The sequence below is a fragment of the Littorina saxatilis genome, linkage group LG10 (assembly GCF_037325665.1).
Source record: "Littorina saxatilis isolate snail1 linkage group LG10, US_GU_Lsax_2.0, whole genome shotgun sequence".
In the NCBI taxonomy this organism is placed as follows: domain Eukaryota; kingdom Metazoa; phylum Mollusca; class Gastropoda; order Littorinimorpha; family Littorinidae; genus Littorina; species Littorina saxatilis.
In genome coordinates, this window is record NC_090254.1 from 1,574,215 (window position 1) to 1,588,597 (window position 14,383).

The following is a 14,383-nucleotide window of genomic DNA, read 5'->3' on the forward strand; positions in this document are numbered from 1 at the left end:
AACTCTTGAGGTCAGCACGTGACGGCCTTCACACGGGCTGTTTGTAGCACTTGACACAAAACTCTTGAGGTCAGCACGTGACGGCCTTCACACGGGCTGTTTGTAGCACTTGACACAAAACTCTTGAGGTCAGCACGTGACGCCTTCACACAAAACTCTTGAGGTCAGCACGTGACGGCCTTTGCACAAAAATTTTGACGTCAGCACGTAACGGCCTTCATACAAAACTCTTGACGTCAGCACGTGACGGCCTTCACACAAAACTCTTGACGTCAGCACGTGACGGCCTTCACACAAAACTCTTGAGGTCAGCACGTGACGGCCTTCACACAAAACCCTTGACGTCAGCACGTGACGACCTTCACACAAAACTCTTGACGTCAGCACGTGACGGCCTTCACACAAAACTCTTGACGTCAGCACGTGACGGCCTTTGCACAAAAATTTTGACGTCAGCACGTGACGACCTTCACACAAAACTCTTGACGTCAGCACGTGACGGCCTTCACACAAAACTCTTGACGTCAGCACGTGACGGCCTTCACACAAAACTCTTGACGTCAGCACGTGACGGCCTTCACACAAAACTCGGTCAGCACGCAACGGCCTTCACACAAAACTCTTGACGTCAGCAAGTGACGGCCTTCACACAAAACTCTTGACGTCAGCACGTGACGGCCTTCACACAAAACTCGTGACGTCAGTACCTGACGGCCTTCACACGGGCGAGTTCAAGTTGTCTACGGTGTAGGTGCGGTTCCACCTGCCTGCCGCTGCTGCTATGGTCCCCCTCCTCATCGTCCCAGCGCCTTCCCTTCCCCCTCCCCCTCCCCCCACAGTGCCGTTATCCCCCGCACTGCCGGCCAATGAGTGCCTGGCGATACTCCCCATGCTGGCAGACAGCCCGACATCCCGGTGCGGCGTGGTGCTGCGAGACGGCGCGTAGAACCCGTTGCTATAGGAACTGCCGCTGTTGACCAATCGGCTCTTGCCACTGCACGAGCTGGGCGTGAGCGAGGCGCATTCAGCCAAGCGGCGGCCTCGTTCCTTGAGCAGGGCGGTCTCCGATTCTTCGTCGCACTCTCGTCGCTTCTCGATCTGCACGACGACTAGGCGGTAAAGGAGCAGCACGATGACGATGGTGTTCTTGGAGGTGAAGAACATGTTGGTGTAGCTCAGCACGTTGTACCTGAAACACACACAGGTGTAGAACATTGTACCTGAAACACACACACAGGTGTAGAACATTGTACCTGAAACACACACAGGTGTAGCTCATGCACTTTAGACAGTTTTAACACCAATGGGATATCTCAGGGGCAGTGTATTCCATCTCGTTGACTTCAAAGCAAGTCTTCTGTGTGCACAAAAGGTGCATGAAATAGTGTTTCTTTTTATTTATCAGTTCACATACAGACGGGCAGACTGACAGACACACACACACACGCACGCGCACCCACACATAAACAACACGCATACAACACACACATACAAATATACACACACACACCGACCAGCCTCACCCCTCTAACACCCCCCCCACACACACACACACACACATCTACACCCTCTCCCTAACCCCCCCCCCACCCCCCTTCCACACACACACTGTGACACAGTATCAACCAGCCTCACTTGAAGATGAGCAGTAGCCGCAGCACGAGGAAGGGTCCGTCTTGCAGCACGATGGAGATGATGATGCCGTACACGTCAGCCGAGCAGCACCCCGCCCCCTTCCCCTCCCCTGCCGTCTTCTTAGCGCGGCGTATGGGCACCAGGCCGCTCTGATCACGGCGTGCCCGGGACGCGGTGAGCACCAGGCAGAACTGGATCAGGCTGAACGACCAGATGCCCAGGATGGACATGCACAGGATGGGCTCGTACTTCACCTGTTCAACAGACAGGTAATGTCCGGTTAGTTACAGTAAGGTAAGGTAAATTCGTAAAGGCAGAACTGGATCAGGCTGAACGACCAGATGCCCAGGATGGACAAGCACAGGATGGGCTCGTACTTCACCTGTTCAACATATAGGTAAGGTCAGGTCAGAGTAAACGGTAAGATAAGTTGACAAACAAAAGAAATCTGTCCTCACCACCCGTACAAGTTAAGATTAGGTTAAATGAATCAGCCTCAACGACCAGATGCCCAGGGTCGACATGCATTAGATCGGCTAAAATTTCACCTGTTCGACCGACAGGTAAGGTAAGTTATGGTAAGGTTAGGTAAGGTAAGGTAAAGTAGTAAAGGCAGAACTGGATCAGGCTGAACGACCAGGTACATAGGATGGGCTCGTACTGCACTCTGAAAGCGAGATGCTGGTGGTGTCTTAATTCACCGAACCTTGGTCAAAAGATTCAAACGACCACCACCTCGACTAGCAACTCTTCAATCAATCAATCAATCAATATGAGGCTTATATCGCGCGTATTCCGTGGGCACAGTTCTAAGCGCAGTTTTTTTTATGCAATTTATATTGCGCACATATTCAAGGCGCAGGGATTTATTTATGCCGTGTGAGATGGAATTTTTTTACACAATACATCACGCATTCACATCGGCCAGCAGATCGCAGCCATTTCGGCGCATATCCTACTTTTCACGGCCTATTATTCCAAGTCACACGGGTATTTCTTCACACACAATGCTGCTGGACTACAAACAATTGGATCTCGTATAGCCAAGTAAACGTCTCTCAGGCGACACGCATCATTTTTTCAAACGTCTTGTTAAAAACAATATTGGTTCTAACTAACAACTAACTGAACGTCTACACGTGCGACACGCACCACTTCCTCCTTGAAGGCGTCGAAGAACTCGACGATGTCGGCGGCCGTGCCGATATACACCAGCAGCAGCTGTGACAGCTGGTCGTGCGTCAGCTTGCCTTTAGGCAGCAGCCAGCGGCCCAGGATCAGCAACAGCAGCAACATCTGCTCCAGCATCTTGATCCACTCCTCCGACCTAAGGCGCAGCGGGATGCGGATCTCAAAGTTCATCTGGAAACAAGGCCAAGAGTTTTTGAGTTTTATGTCAAAGCTCATCTAAAAACAACAGTTGAAGCGTTCTATATCAAAGCTCATCTGAACACAACAGTTGAAGAGTTCTATATCAAAGCTGAAATGAAAAAAAAGCCAAGAGTCGTAGAGTTCTATGTCAAAGCTCATCTGAAAACAAGGCCACCAGTGGGCAAGATGAGATGGCCATTTCCTATATAACGGCCAGGGCAACTGCAGACGGACTCCAATCGTATTTGAATTTGTCCACAGCAGGCGCAACCACCCTAAAAATGGCGTAATAATATTTAGAAGTTTAATTAACATCTTTTTTTCTTTCTTTCTTTCTTTCTTTCTTTCTTATTCGGGCTTTCTTTGATTGTATGCTGTCGATAATAAAAACTATTATGAACATACATTACAGAATGGACAAACATGAGAATAAATGCAACTGCGGGTATAGGGTGTGGTGTATTCAAAAGGTCATCGCGGATTTATAGTATTTTGACTGTTTTCGTGCTTACAATCATTGTGTGTATTTCTTGCTATTTTAATGGATGCTTGCCAACCAACGCATATGGTTCAGAAGCACAGCGGCACTTCCAAAGTTCTGGAGACATAAACAAAATCACTTGTGAGTCATTGTTCTTGGTCTCCGAAAACAACTAACAAATCTTGTGTTATCTGATCTAAACCCAAAATAAACTAAATAAATTGAAGCGCTAGCGCTCACACAAACTCACACACACTCAAAAACACAAGCACGCACGCACGCACGCACACACACGCGCGCACACACACACACACCGACACACACACATCGACACCGACACACACACCGACACACGCACACACACACACACACACACACACACACATACACACACACACACACACCGACACACACACACACACACTCACACACACACACACACACACACACACACACACACACACACACACACACACACACGATGAGTTTGACGCAGTTCGTACCCGAAAGAGCAAAATTCCTGACATAAATTCGCACCTTACTTGGCAGCAGGCACAACAAAAACGCCACTACTGACGTGTTAGCTTCCAGGCCGCTGTGATGGCTGTGATGGCTGCACTGATTACAGTTTTAAACTTCGGAATTTCTGTCAGTCTTTTTTTCAGCGAAGATACGGTTGTTACAGGGCTGTTTCAGCAAATCCATCTGCTGGAATCTTAGGCACGCCACGCCGACCATTTTCATTTTTATAGTTATCGTGTTGGGGTTTCGTTTGTTTGTTGTTGTTGTTATTTAAAAGATGAAAAACACAAGAAATCGGTACTCAACAACACAAATACAGCCCAAACACAAAGTCGAATTTTCGCTAATGGAGGCGTCTTCGAGTTGTTGTTTTTAGATAAAAACAATTTCGTTGTTGTTTTTGTCAATGATATTTTTTTATGATTATTATGAACTAGTTTACACCGGTAAGGTATTAGTTTTCAACGTGTGTCAAAGTGTGAAAGTTCGACGCCGCACTAAGCTGTGTGGGTGCTCTTACCATTATTATTATTATTATTATTATGAACATTTGTGCGCCTAATCTAAATATAGCCCTAGGCGCTTACAGTCGTGACAGCTTGGACGTCGTCAGTAGTTTCTTCAACGCTGTGTCCATGCATACTCTGGGATAACCTTAGGACAAGCCTAGTCATTGGGCAGTGATAGTGCATTCTAAGTGTCCAAGGCATTGTGAGAGGGGGCAGTGATAGTGCATTCTAAGTGTCCAAGGCATTGTGAGAGGGGGCAGTGATAGTGCATTCTAAGTGTCCAAGGCATTGTGAGAGGGGGCAGTGATAGTGCATTCTAAGTGTCCAAGGCATTGTGAGAGGGGGCAGTGATAGTGCATTCTAAGTGTCCAAGGCATTGTGAGAGGGGGCAGTGATAGTGCATTCTAAGTGTCCAAGGCATTGTGAGAGGGGGCAGTGATAGTGCATTCTAAGTGTCCAAGGCATTGTGAGAAGATTTCGCTGTGCTCAAGCAGAGGCTTCATTGGAGTCGACATGAATCCGGATGTCTGTGGCCGGCCTAAATATCTGGACGACGTGCCCGAAAGCAGCCAAAGTAAATGCTAGCAACAAAAAGCTATCCGATTGTCAAGGCTAGGCTGGCTCGCTATCCGATTGTCAAGGCTAGGCTGGCTCGCAATCCGATTGTCAAGGCTAGGCTGGCTCGCTATCTGATTGTCAAGGCTAGGCTGGCTCGCAATCCGATTGTCAAGGCTAGGCTGGCTCGCTATCTGATTGTCAAGGCTAGGCTGGCTCGCTATCCGATTGTCAAGGTGGTCTGGGTGGCCGAGTGGTAACGCACTTGCGCTCGGAAGCGAGAGGTTGCGAGTTCGACCCTGGGTCAGGGCGTTAGCAATTTTTCTCCCCTCTTTTCTAACCTAGGTGGTGGGTTCAAGTGCTAGTCTTTCGGATGAGACGATAAACCGAGGTCCCTTCGTGTACACTACATTGGGGTATGCACGTTAAAGATCCCACGATTGACAAAAGGGTCTTTCCTGGCAAAATTGTATAAGCGTAGATAAAAATGTCCATCAAAATACCCGTGTGACCTGGAATAATAGGCCGTGAAAGGTGGATGCAGCGCCTAAAGGCAGTCGATCTACTGGCCGATGTGAATGCGTGATATATTGTGTAAAACATTGCATCTCACACGGCATTAATAGGTAACATGCGCCTTGAGTCGCCTTGTGTGGTGAGATACGTGCGCGATATAAATCCTCGTAAATAAAATAAAATAAGGCTAGGCTGGCTCGCTATCCGATGTTAAGGCTAGGCTGGCTCGCTATCCGATTGTCAAGGCTAGGCTGGCTCGCTATCCGATTGTCAAAGCTAGGCTGGCTCGCTATCCGATTGTCAAGGCTAGGTTGGCTCGCTGACCGGACTAACAGAATAGACGTGTGATCGACAAGAAGAAGAAGTCAAATACCTGCAACAAAAATCTATCGAATTGTCAAAGATAGGCTATTTCTCACACCCGCGACCCGGGGATCACAAGTCCGGTGGTCTACAAATTGATATAGCTGGGCTGATGTGCACGAGACAGTCACCAAGCAAGTGGGACCCAGCCGCGAAGTCGGATCGGTTGAAATCACAAGCAAAACAACACTCTATTTCAACCAATCCGATTCTGTAGCTTGCTCGAACCCGGTTGGTAACTTCCTTGTGCACACCAGCCAGGGGCTCGTTCATTGTGCATTGTTTTCCTTCTTCTCGGAGGCCGAGACAGACAGGCGCCGAAGCGCTCCTGATGAAGAGACCAGAACGGTCACACAGTGCCGAAGCTCTCCTGATGAAGAGACCAGAACGGTCACACAGTGCCGAAGCTCTCCTGATGAAGAGACCAGAACGGTCACACAGTGCCGAAGCTCTCCTGATGAAGAGAACAGAACGGTTACACAGTGCCGAAGCTCTCCTAATGAAGAGACCAGAACGGTTACACAGTGCCGAAGCTCTCCTAATGAAGAGACCAGAACGGTTACACAGTGCCGAAGCTCTCCTAATGAAGAGACCAGAACGGTTACACAGTGCCGAAGCTCTCCTAATGAAGAGAACAGAACGGTTACACAGTGCCGAAGCTCTCCTAATGAAGAGAACAGAACGGTTACACAGTGCCGAAGCTCTCCTAATGAAGAGAACAGAACGGTTACACAGTGCCGAAGCTCTCCTAATGAAGAGACCAGAACGGTTACACAGTGCCGAAGCTCTCCTAATGAAGAGAACAGAACGGTTACACAGTGCCGAAGCTCTCCTAATGAAGAGAACAGAACGGTTACACAGTGCCGAAGCTCTCCTAATGAAGAGAACAGAACGGTTACACAGTGCCGAAGCTCTCCTAATGAAGAGAACAGAACGGTTACACAGTGCCGAAGCTCTCCTAATGAAGAGAACAGAACGGTTACACAGTGCCGAAGCTCTCCTGATGAAGAGAACAGAACGGTTACACAGTGCCGAAGCTCTCCTAATGAAGAGAATAGAACGGTTACACAGTGCCGAAGCTCTCCTGATGAAGAGACCAGAACGGTCACACAGTGCTGAGGGCTAACCAGGAACTATACATTACATGTTACGTCCGCAGTACAATCGCAATCATTTACATCGCACGTAAAACCTCACCATCCAAGGCCGACCTTACGCGGGTGAAGACGTTACGTTGAGGACACCTTCTCTGTATGTTTAGTTTTCCCTAAACACTCAGTCAGACGTGTATCTCATGTTTATTTCATTTATGACTTCTTTCCTATTCAAAACCACCAGAGAGGAATGAATCTCCAAACATTTTGCAAAACAAGCTGCAGCATTCATACTGGTGACTGGGCGCGATGGATTATTCTATAAACACTCTGGTGACTGGGTGCGATGGATTATTCTATAAACACTCTGGTGACTGGGTGCGATGGATTATTCTATAAACACTCTGGTGACTGGGCGCGATGGATTATTCTATAAACACACTGGTGACTGGGTGCGATGGATTATTCTATAAACACTCTGGTGACTGGGTGCGATGGATTATTCTATAAACACTCTGGTGACTGGGTGCGATGGATTATTCTATAACCACAAGCAGGACAACCAAATTGCAAATGTATCGGGGTAAACACTAAGCAAAACAATATTACCAGCACATGCAGCACACGAACTTTTAAATCTGACACTGCCGCTATTGACACAAATTGCGTAAGAGCCAATTCAGTATCACCTTTATATTCAGTTAAATATTGGTAGAAAAACATGTACCAGACGTTTCTATGCTTCCAATAATTAAACAACCCCTCAGCAACAGAATGGCGTCCCCTGATGCCAAAATGACACGATGGTTCGCTCATTCGCTAAAAATAAAGTTGACATGTTATTTCTCGTGATGTATCTCCATTCATGTGGGAGGTTGGTGCTATGATTACAGGTTGGTGTTATGATTACAGGTTGGTGCTATGATTACAGGTTGGTGCTATGATTACAGGTTGGTGCTGTGATTACAGGTTAGTGCTGTGATTACAGGTTGGTGCTGTGATTACAGGTTGGTGCTGTGATTACAGGTTGGTGCTGTGATTACATGTTGGTGCTATGATTACAGGTTGGTGCTATGATTACAGGTTGGTGCTATGATTACAGGTTGGTGCTATGATTACATGTTGGTGCTATGATTACAGGTTGGTGCTATGATTACAGGTTGGTGCTATGATTACATGTTGGTGCTATGATTACAGGTTGGTGCTATGATTACAGGTTGGTGCTATGATTACAGGTTGGTGCTATGATTACAGGTTGGTACTATGATTACAGGTTGGTGCTATGATTACAGGTTGGTGCTGTGATTACAGGTTGGTGCTGTGATTACAGGTTGGTGCTATGATTACAGGTTGGTGCTGTGATTACAGGTTGGTGCTATGATTACAGGTTGGTGCTATGATTACAGGTTGGTGCTATGATTACAGGTTGGTGCTGTGATTACAGGTTGGTGCTATGATTACAGGTTGGTGCTGTGATTACAGGTTGGTGCTATGATTACAGGTTGGTGCTGTGATTACAGGTTGGTGCTATGATTACAGGTTGGTGCTGTGATTACAGGTTGGTGCTGTGATTACAGGTTGGTGCTGTGATTACAGGTTGGTGCTATGATTACAGGTTGGTGCTATGATTACAGGTTGGTGCTGTGATTACAGGTTGGTGCTGTGATTACAGGTTGGTGCTGTGATTACAGGTTGGTGCTATGATTACAGGTTGGTGCTGTGATTACAGGTTGGTGCTGTGATTACAGGTTGGTGCTGTGATTACACGTTGGTGCTGTGATTACAGGTTGGTGCTCTGATTACAGGTTGGTGCTGTGATTACAGGTTGGTGCTGTGATTACAGGTTGGTGCTGTGATTACAGGTTGGTGCTGTGATTACAGGTTGGTGCTGTGATTACAGGTTGGTGCTATGATTACAGGTTGGTGCTATGATTACAGGTTGGTGCTGTGATTACAGGTTGGTGCTATGATTACAGGTTGGTGCTAAGATTACAGGTTGGTGCTAAGATTACAGGTTGGTGCTAAGATTACAGGTTGGTGCTATGATTACAGGTTGGTGCTATGATTACAGGTTGGTGCTATGATTACAGGTTGGTGCTAAGATTACAGGTTGGTGCTATGATTACAGGTTGGTGCTAAGATTACAGGTTGGTGCTATGATTACAGGTTGGTGCTATGATTACAGGTTGGTGCTATGATTACAGGTTGGTGCTATGATGACAGGTTGGTGCTATGATTACATGGTGAGTATGTGTTCTATTTACATCGTTCGTGTCCTGAAATATGCGAAAACCGTTCAACTCAGTTCTGGACTGACGCTGTCGTCTGCTACATGTACGTGGGACAGTCAGTCGAATCAGTCGACTTCCAAATGCTGCATTGCACACACAGTACAACACTTCTGCTTTTAGCCGCGGAGAATTTAAGAGTCAAGTATAATTTGGTAGTGTCGAGACGATAAACTACATGATACATGTCACTAACACCGAGGATGAGAAGGATCTTTTCAAATCGAAAGAAGGGACACAGGTGCATGAATACGCTCTGTGGGATAGTTAGTGCACTCCAAGAGTGGCTACAAGTTATAAGCGCATTGCCATTAGCCAATCAACTGTTTCACATCAGTCATGTGACACCAGTACTTATTGACAATTATTATTATTATAAACTAGCAGTCAGGCCCGGCTTCGCCCGGGTGTTTCTGCTCTCCCCTCTCTCAGAAACCTCTCGAATCTTATTCCAATGTGGATAAGAAAAATGACAGTGTGAGCTCATACATTTAAGAATAAGAATAAGAATAAGAATACTTTATTATCTCATAGAGAAATTCAGGGGTGGTACATAACAATAATACAAACAAGACATTGATTTTACATAAAACATATGGCACTATATAACATGGACATATTTAAAGCACTGCGCTTACATATTCTCGCACACCTACGCGTATAACGAACTATGGCTAAACATCATTGCAAAATATCATAACATACAATACATATCGCAGGAAATATACGGTTGTACATAAAACCAAAACATACATGTACATTACTACTGATTGCACTGGCAGAAGAGGGGCTGAGTCGGGTATGTGGATGTGTTTACATGTTGCTAAGGGTGATGGATTTGGGGATGAAGCTGTTTTGCAGCCTGAGTGTCCTAGCTTTGTGCGTGCGAAGTCTACGGCCAGAGGGAAGGAGTTCATAGAGTTGGGCTAGGACATGGGACCTATCTGAAGCTATCCGCCTACTCTTTCTCACCACACGCTTTTCATACAGGGTTGGATGTATAGGCAAGGCAAGTTTCTATTTGGTTCAACGTGTTCTTCGTGATTTGTTTACCCCTTCTCACACCCACTGTAGTTACCGTCTGATCAAAGCACGCATACCTCATGAGTGAGCGCGTCATACCTTTTTGAACAGGGGAGAGAAATCTGTAAATTCTCGTGATCTTTCACTGAGGCGATCGTTTCGTAAACATTATTCGCGATGATCTGGAAGGCAGGGAGGGGGAGCAGGGGGCAAGGTTAGTGTGTGTGTGTGTGGGGGGGGGGGGGGGCGGCGGGATGATAGCGGGCGGGGGGTAACCCTTGAGAATGACACGGTATACTGGTTTGATGAGAGTTACCTCCCTTCCGTGGGTGACAAAGCATGACTTACCTCCCTTGCACTATATAGACTGTATTGATAGATGGGGAGGGTAATTATCCGAGGAAGGAAACAATGTCTGGAGAAACTAAACTCAGGTGCACATTTGTGGGTCCAGGGCAGTGTGCATGCAAAATATCTTGTGCTTATCTTTTGCCATCTCTGAGGTATGGCGACCACAGACAGACAGACACACACACACACACACAGACAGACAGATACTCTCTTTTCTTTAGCCCGGCTTCGCCCGGGAGTAAGCGGAGCCCTGTAGCAATTTAAGACGCTCGCTATCCCATTATCATTAGCTTTACCTCCTTTGTTTGGATACAAAAAAAGAGTTATCTCCCTTACCTTCTAGAAATTTCCGGAACTGTCCAGTTAATTTTTCTTTCTTTATTTCTTCCCCTCATAGGAGCAATAGCGAGTCTCTAATATCACTGGCATGATGTGCTTGCTACAGGTGAACAGTAGGCACTGAACTGGTCTTGCACCATATAGGCTGTATTCAATAAATGGGAGGTCCATAATCTGAGAAAGGAAACAATGAATCAAGAAACTAAAACCCAGGTGCACATCTGCGGCACCTTGGGAGTGTACGTGCACACTATCTTGTTCCTGCCTCTTGCCATCTCAGAGGTATGGCGACTACAGACAGACAGACACACAGACAGACACTCTCTTTTATGTATATATATATGTATAAACACATTGGGAACTGGGCGCGAGAGCTTCTTTGAGAAGTGTGTGTGTGTGTGTGTGTGTGTGTGTGTGTGTGTGTGTGTGTGTGTGTGTGTGTGTGTGTGTGTGTGTGTGTGTGTGTGTACGAGTGTGTGTGTGTGTGTGTATGATGTGTGTGTGTGTGTGTGTTAATGTGTGTGTGTTAATGTGTGTGTGTGTGTGTGGGGGGGGGGGGGGCAACTTTATGTGACAATTCCTAGGCGCTCTCTCTCTCTCTCTCTCTCTCTCTCTCTCTCTCTCTCTCTCTCTCTCTCTCTCTCTCTCTCTCTCTCTCTCTCTCTCTCTCTCTCTCTCTCGTCAAATCAACTGCCATCTATTTGAAAGTACTTGAGTTTTTCGGGATGTTATCAAACACACTGGCCGTTTGCACATGCACAACTGCGTTGCTAACGTTATACATTTGTTGACATTTACCGATCGACAGGCATCCCTTCCAAACACGGTAAATGCGACGTGAGATGACCTGAGGCATATGATGATCACCGGGTGCCATCTATTGCCTTCCTCGTCTTTCATCTATTGCCTTCCTCGTCTTTCATCTTCCTCTCCGTTCTCATTATCTGTGTGCACTCGTTACATGTCTGTTTCCGCTCAAAATAGACTCGTGAACAGCATTGAAGTATCGTTTGTGCTCGCGTGTGTGTGTGTGTGTGTTTGTGTGTGTGTGTGTGTGTGTGTGTGTGTGTGTGTGTGTGTGTGTGGGTGTGTGTGTGGTGTGTGTGTGTGTGAGTGTGTGTGCAAACTGCCCCTGAATGATACTCTGTCCAAACATTTAAGAGAAACAGCAGATGAAGGTTACAACTCTTGATGGACCTAGGCATAATACATCGCCTGATCCGTCTGGTTTCCATCAAGATTTTTTTTTTAAATGGAAACAAAATCAAGAAAAACAAGTCGCGTAAGGCGAAAATACAACATTTAGTCAAGCTGTCGAACTCACAGAATGAAACTGAACGCAATGCAATTTTTCAGCAAGACCGTATACTCGTAGCATCGTAAGTCCACCGCTCGTGGCAAAGGCAGTGAAATTGACAAGAAGAGCGGGGTAGTAGTTGCGCTGAGAAGAATAGCACGCTTTTCTGTACCTCTCTTCGTTTTAACTTTCTGAGCGTGTTTTTAATCCAAACATATCATATCTATATGTTTTTGGAATCAGGAACCGACAAGAAATAAGATGAAAGTGTTTTTGAAACGATTTCGAAATTTCAATTTTGATCATAATTTTAGTATTTTTAATTTTCAGAGCCTGTTTTTAATCCAAATATTACATATTTATATGTTTTTGGAATCAGAAAATGATGAAAAATAAGATGAACGTAAATTTAGATCGTTTTATAAAGAAAAGTTTTTTTTTTACAATTTTCAGATTTTTAATGACCAATGTCATCAATTAATTTTTAAGCCACCAAGCTTAATTGCAATACCGAAGTCCGGCCTTCGTCGAAGATTGCTTGGCCAAAATTTCAATCAATTTGATTCAAAAATGAGGGTGTGACAGTGCCGCCTCAACTTTTACAAAAAGCCGGATATGACGTCATCAAAGGTATTTATCGAAAAAAAGAAATCCGGGGATATCATACCCAGGAACTCTCATGTAAAATTTCATAAAGATCGGTCCAGTAGTTTGGTCTGAATCGCTCTACACACACACATGCACAGACACACACACACACACACACACACACACACACACACACACACACACACATACATCACGACCCTCGTCTCCACCTAGAAGTCGCTGTCTGAATTGTATGCATAAAATTCAAATTACTCTTGCCCGACTTTATCGAATACATGTTTACTCAACGAGCACCCACTGCCTTATAATCCGCTGCAGGAACACAACTCTAACTGAGCTGGTTGCAAAAAATGCTCAGACCAACAGCAGATAATGATTCCATCATTCCTTTCAACAAACTATGTCAGGCCGGAAGGCACTCATCTCTGCACGAGACGCTCGAAAAAAGAAACAAGTCGCGTAAGGCGAAAATACAACATTTAGTCAAGCTCAGTCGAACGAACAGAATGAAACTGAACGCATTGCATTTTTTCCGCAAGACCGTACACTCGTAGCATCGTCTGTCCACCGCTCGTGGCAAAGGCAGTGAAATTAACAATCCAGAAAAGCGCGGTAGCGGTTGCGCTGAGGAGGATAGCACGCTTTTCTATATCTCTTGTCTTTTTAACTCTAGATCTCTGAACGTGTTTTTAATCCAAACATATCATATCTATATGTTTTTGGAATCGGGAACGGACAAGGAATAAGATGAAAGTGTTTTTAAATCGATTTCGGAAATTTAATTTTAATCATAATTTTTATATTTTTAATTTTCAGAGCTTGTTTTTAATCCAAATATAACATATTTATATGTTTTTGGAATCACAAGATGACGAAGAATACGATAAATGTAATTTTGGATCGTTTGATAAAAAATAATTTTAATTACACAATTTTCAGATTTGTAATGACCAAAGTCATTAATTAATTTTTAAGCCTCCAAGCTGAAATGCAATACCAAAGTCCGGCCTTCGTCGAAGATTGCTTGGCCAAAATTTCATTCAATTTGATTGAAAATTGAGGGTGTGACAGTGCTGCCTCAACTTTGTCAAAATGCCGGATATGACGTCATCAAAGACATTTATCAAAAAAAAGAAGAAAACGTCCGGGGATATCATACCCAGGAACTCTCATGAAAAATGTCATAAAGATCGGTCCAGTAGTTTACTCTGAATCGCTCTACACACACACACACACAGACACAGACACAGACACATAGACACAGACACAGACACACACAGACACACACAGACACACACACACACACACACACACACACACACACACACCACGACCCTCGTCTCGATTCCCCCCTCTATGTTAAAACATTTAGTCAAAACTTGACTAAATGTAAAAAGACAAACAACTGAGAGAAGAAGAACGTGCATTGA

At 45.3% G+C, this 14,383-nt stretch overlaps 1 protein-coding gene across 1 annotated transcript in view; it reads right to left on the reverse strand.

Moving 5' to 3' along the window:
- Positions 1 to 717: 717 nt before the first annotated feature.
- LOC138979109 (transmembrane protein 26-like) overlaps positions 718 to 14,383 on the reverse strand; it is a 74,410-nt gene continuing 60,744 nt past the window's right edge. Inside the window, exons 4-6 of the mRNA XM_070351920.1 lie at positions 2,788 to 2,997; positions 1,636 to 1,889; positions 718 to 1,189 (exon numbers count right to left, since the gene is read on the reverse strand). Coding sequence (XP_070208021.1) covers positions 718 to 1,189; positions 1,636 to 1,889; positions 2,788 to 2,997 — 936 coding nt within the window. The remainder of the gene's footprint in view (positions 1,190 to 1,635; positions 1,890 to 2,787; positions 2,998 to 14,383) is intronic.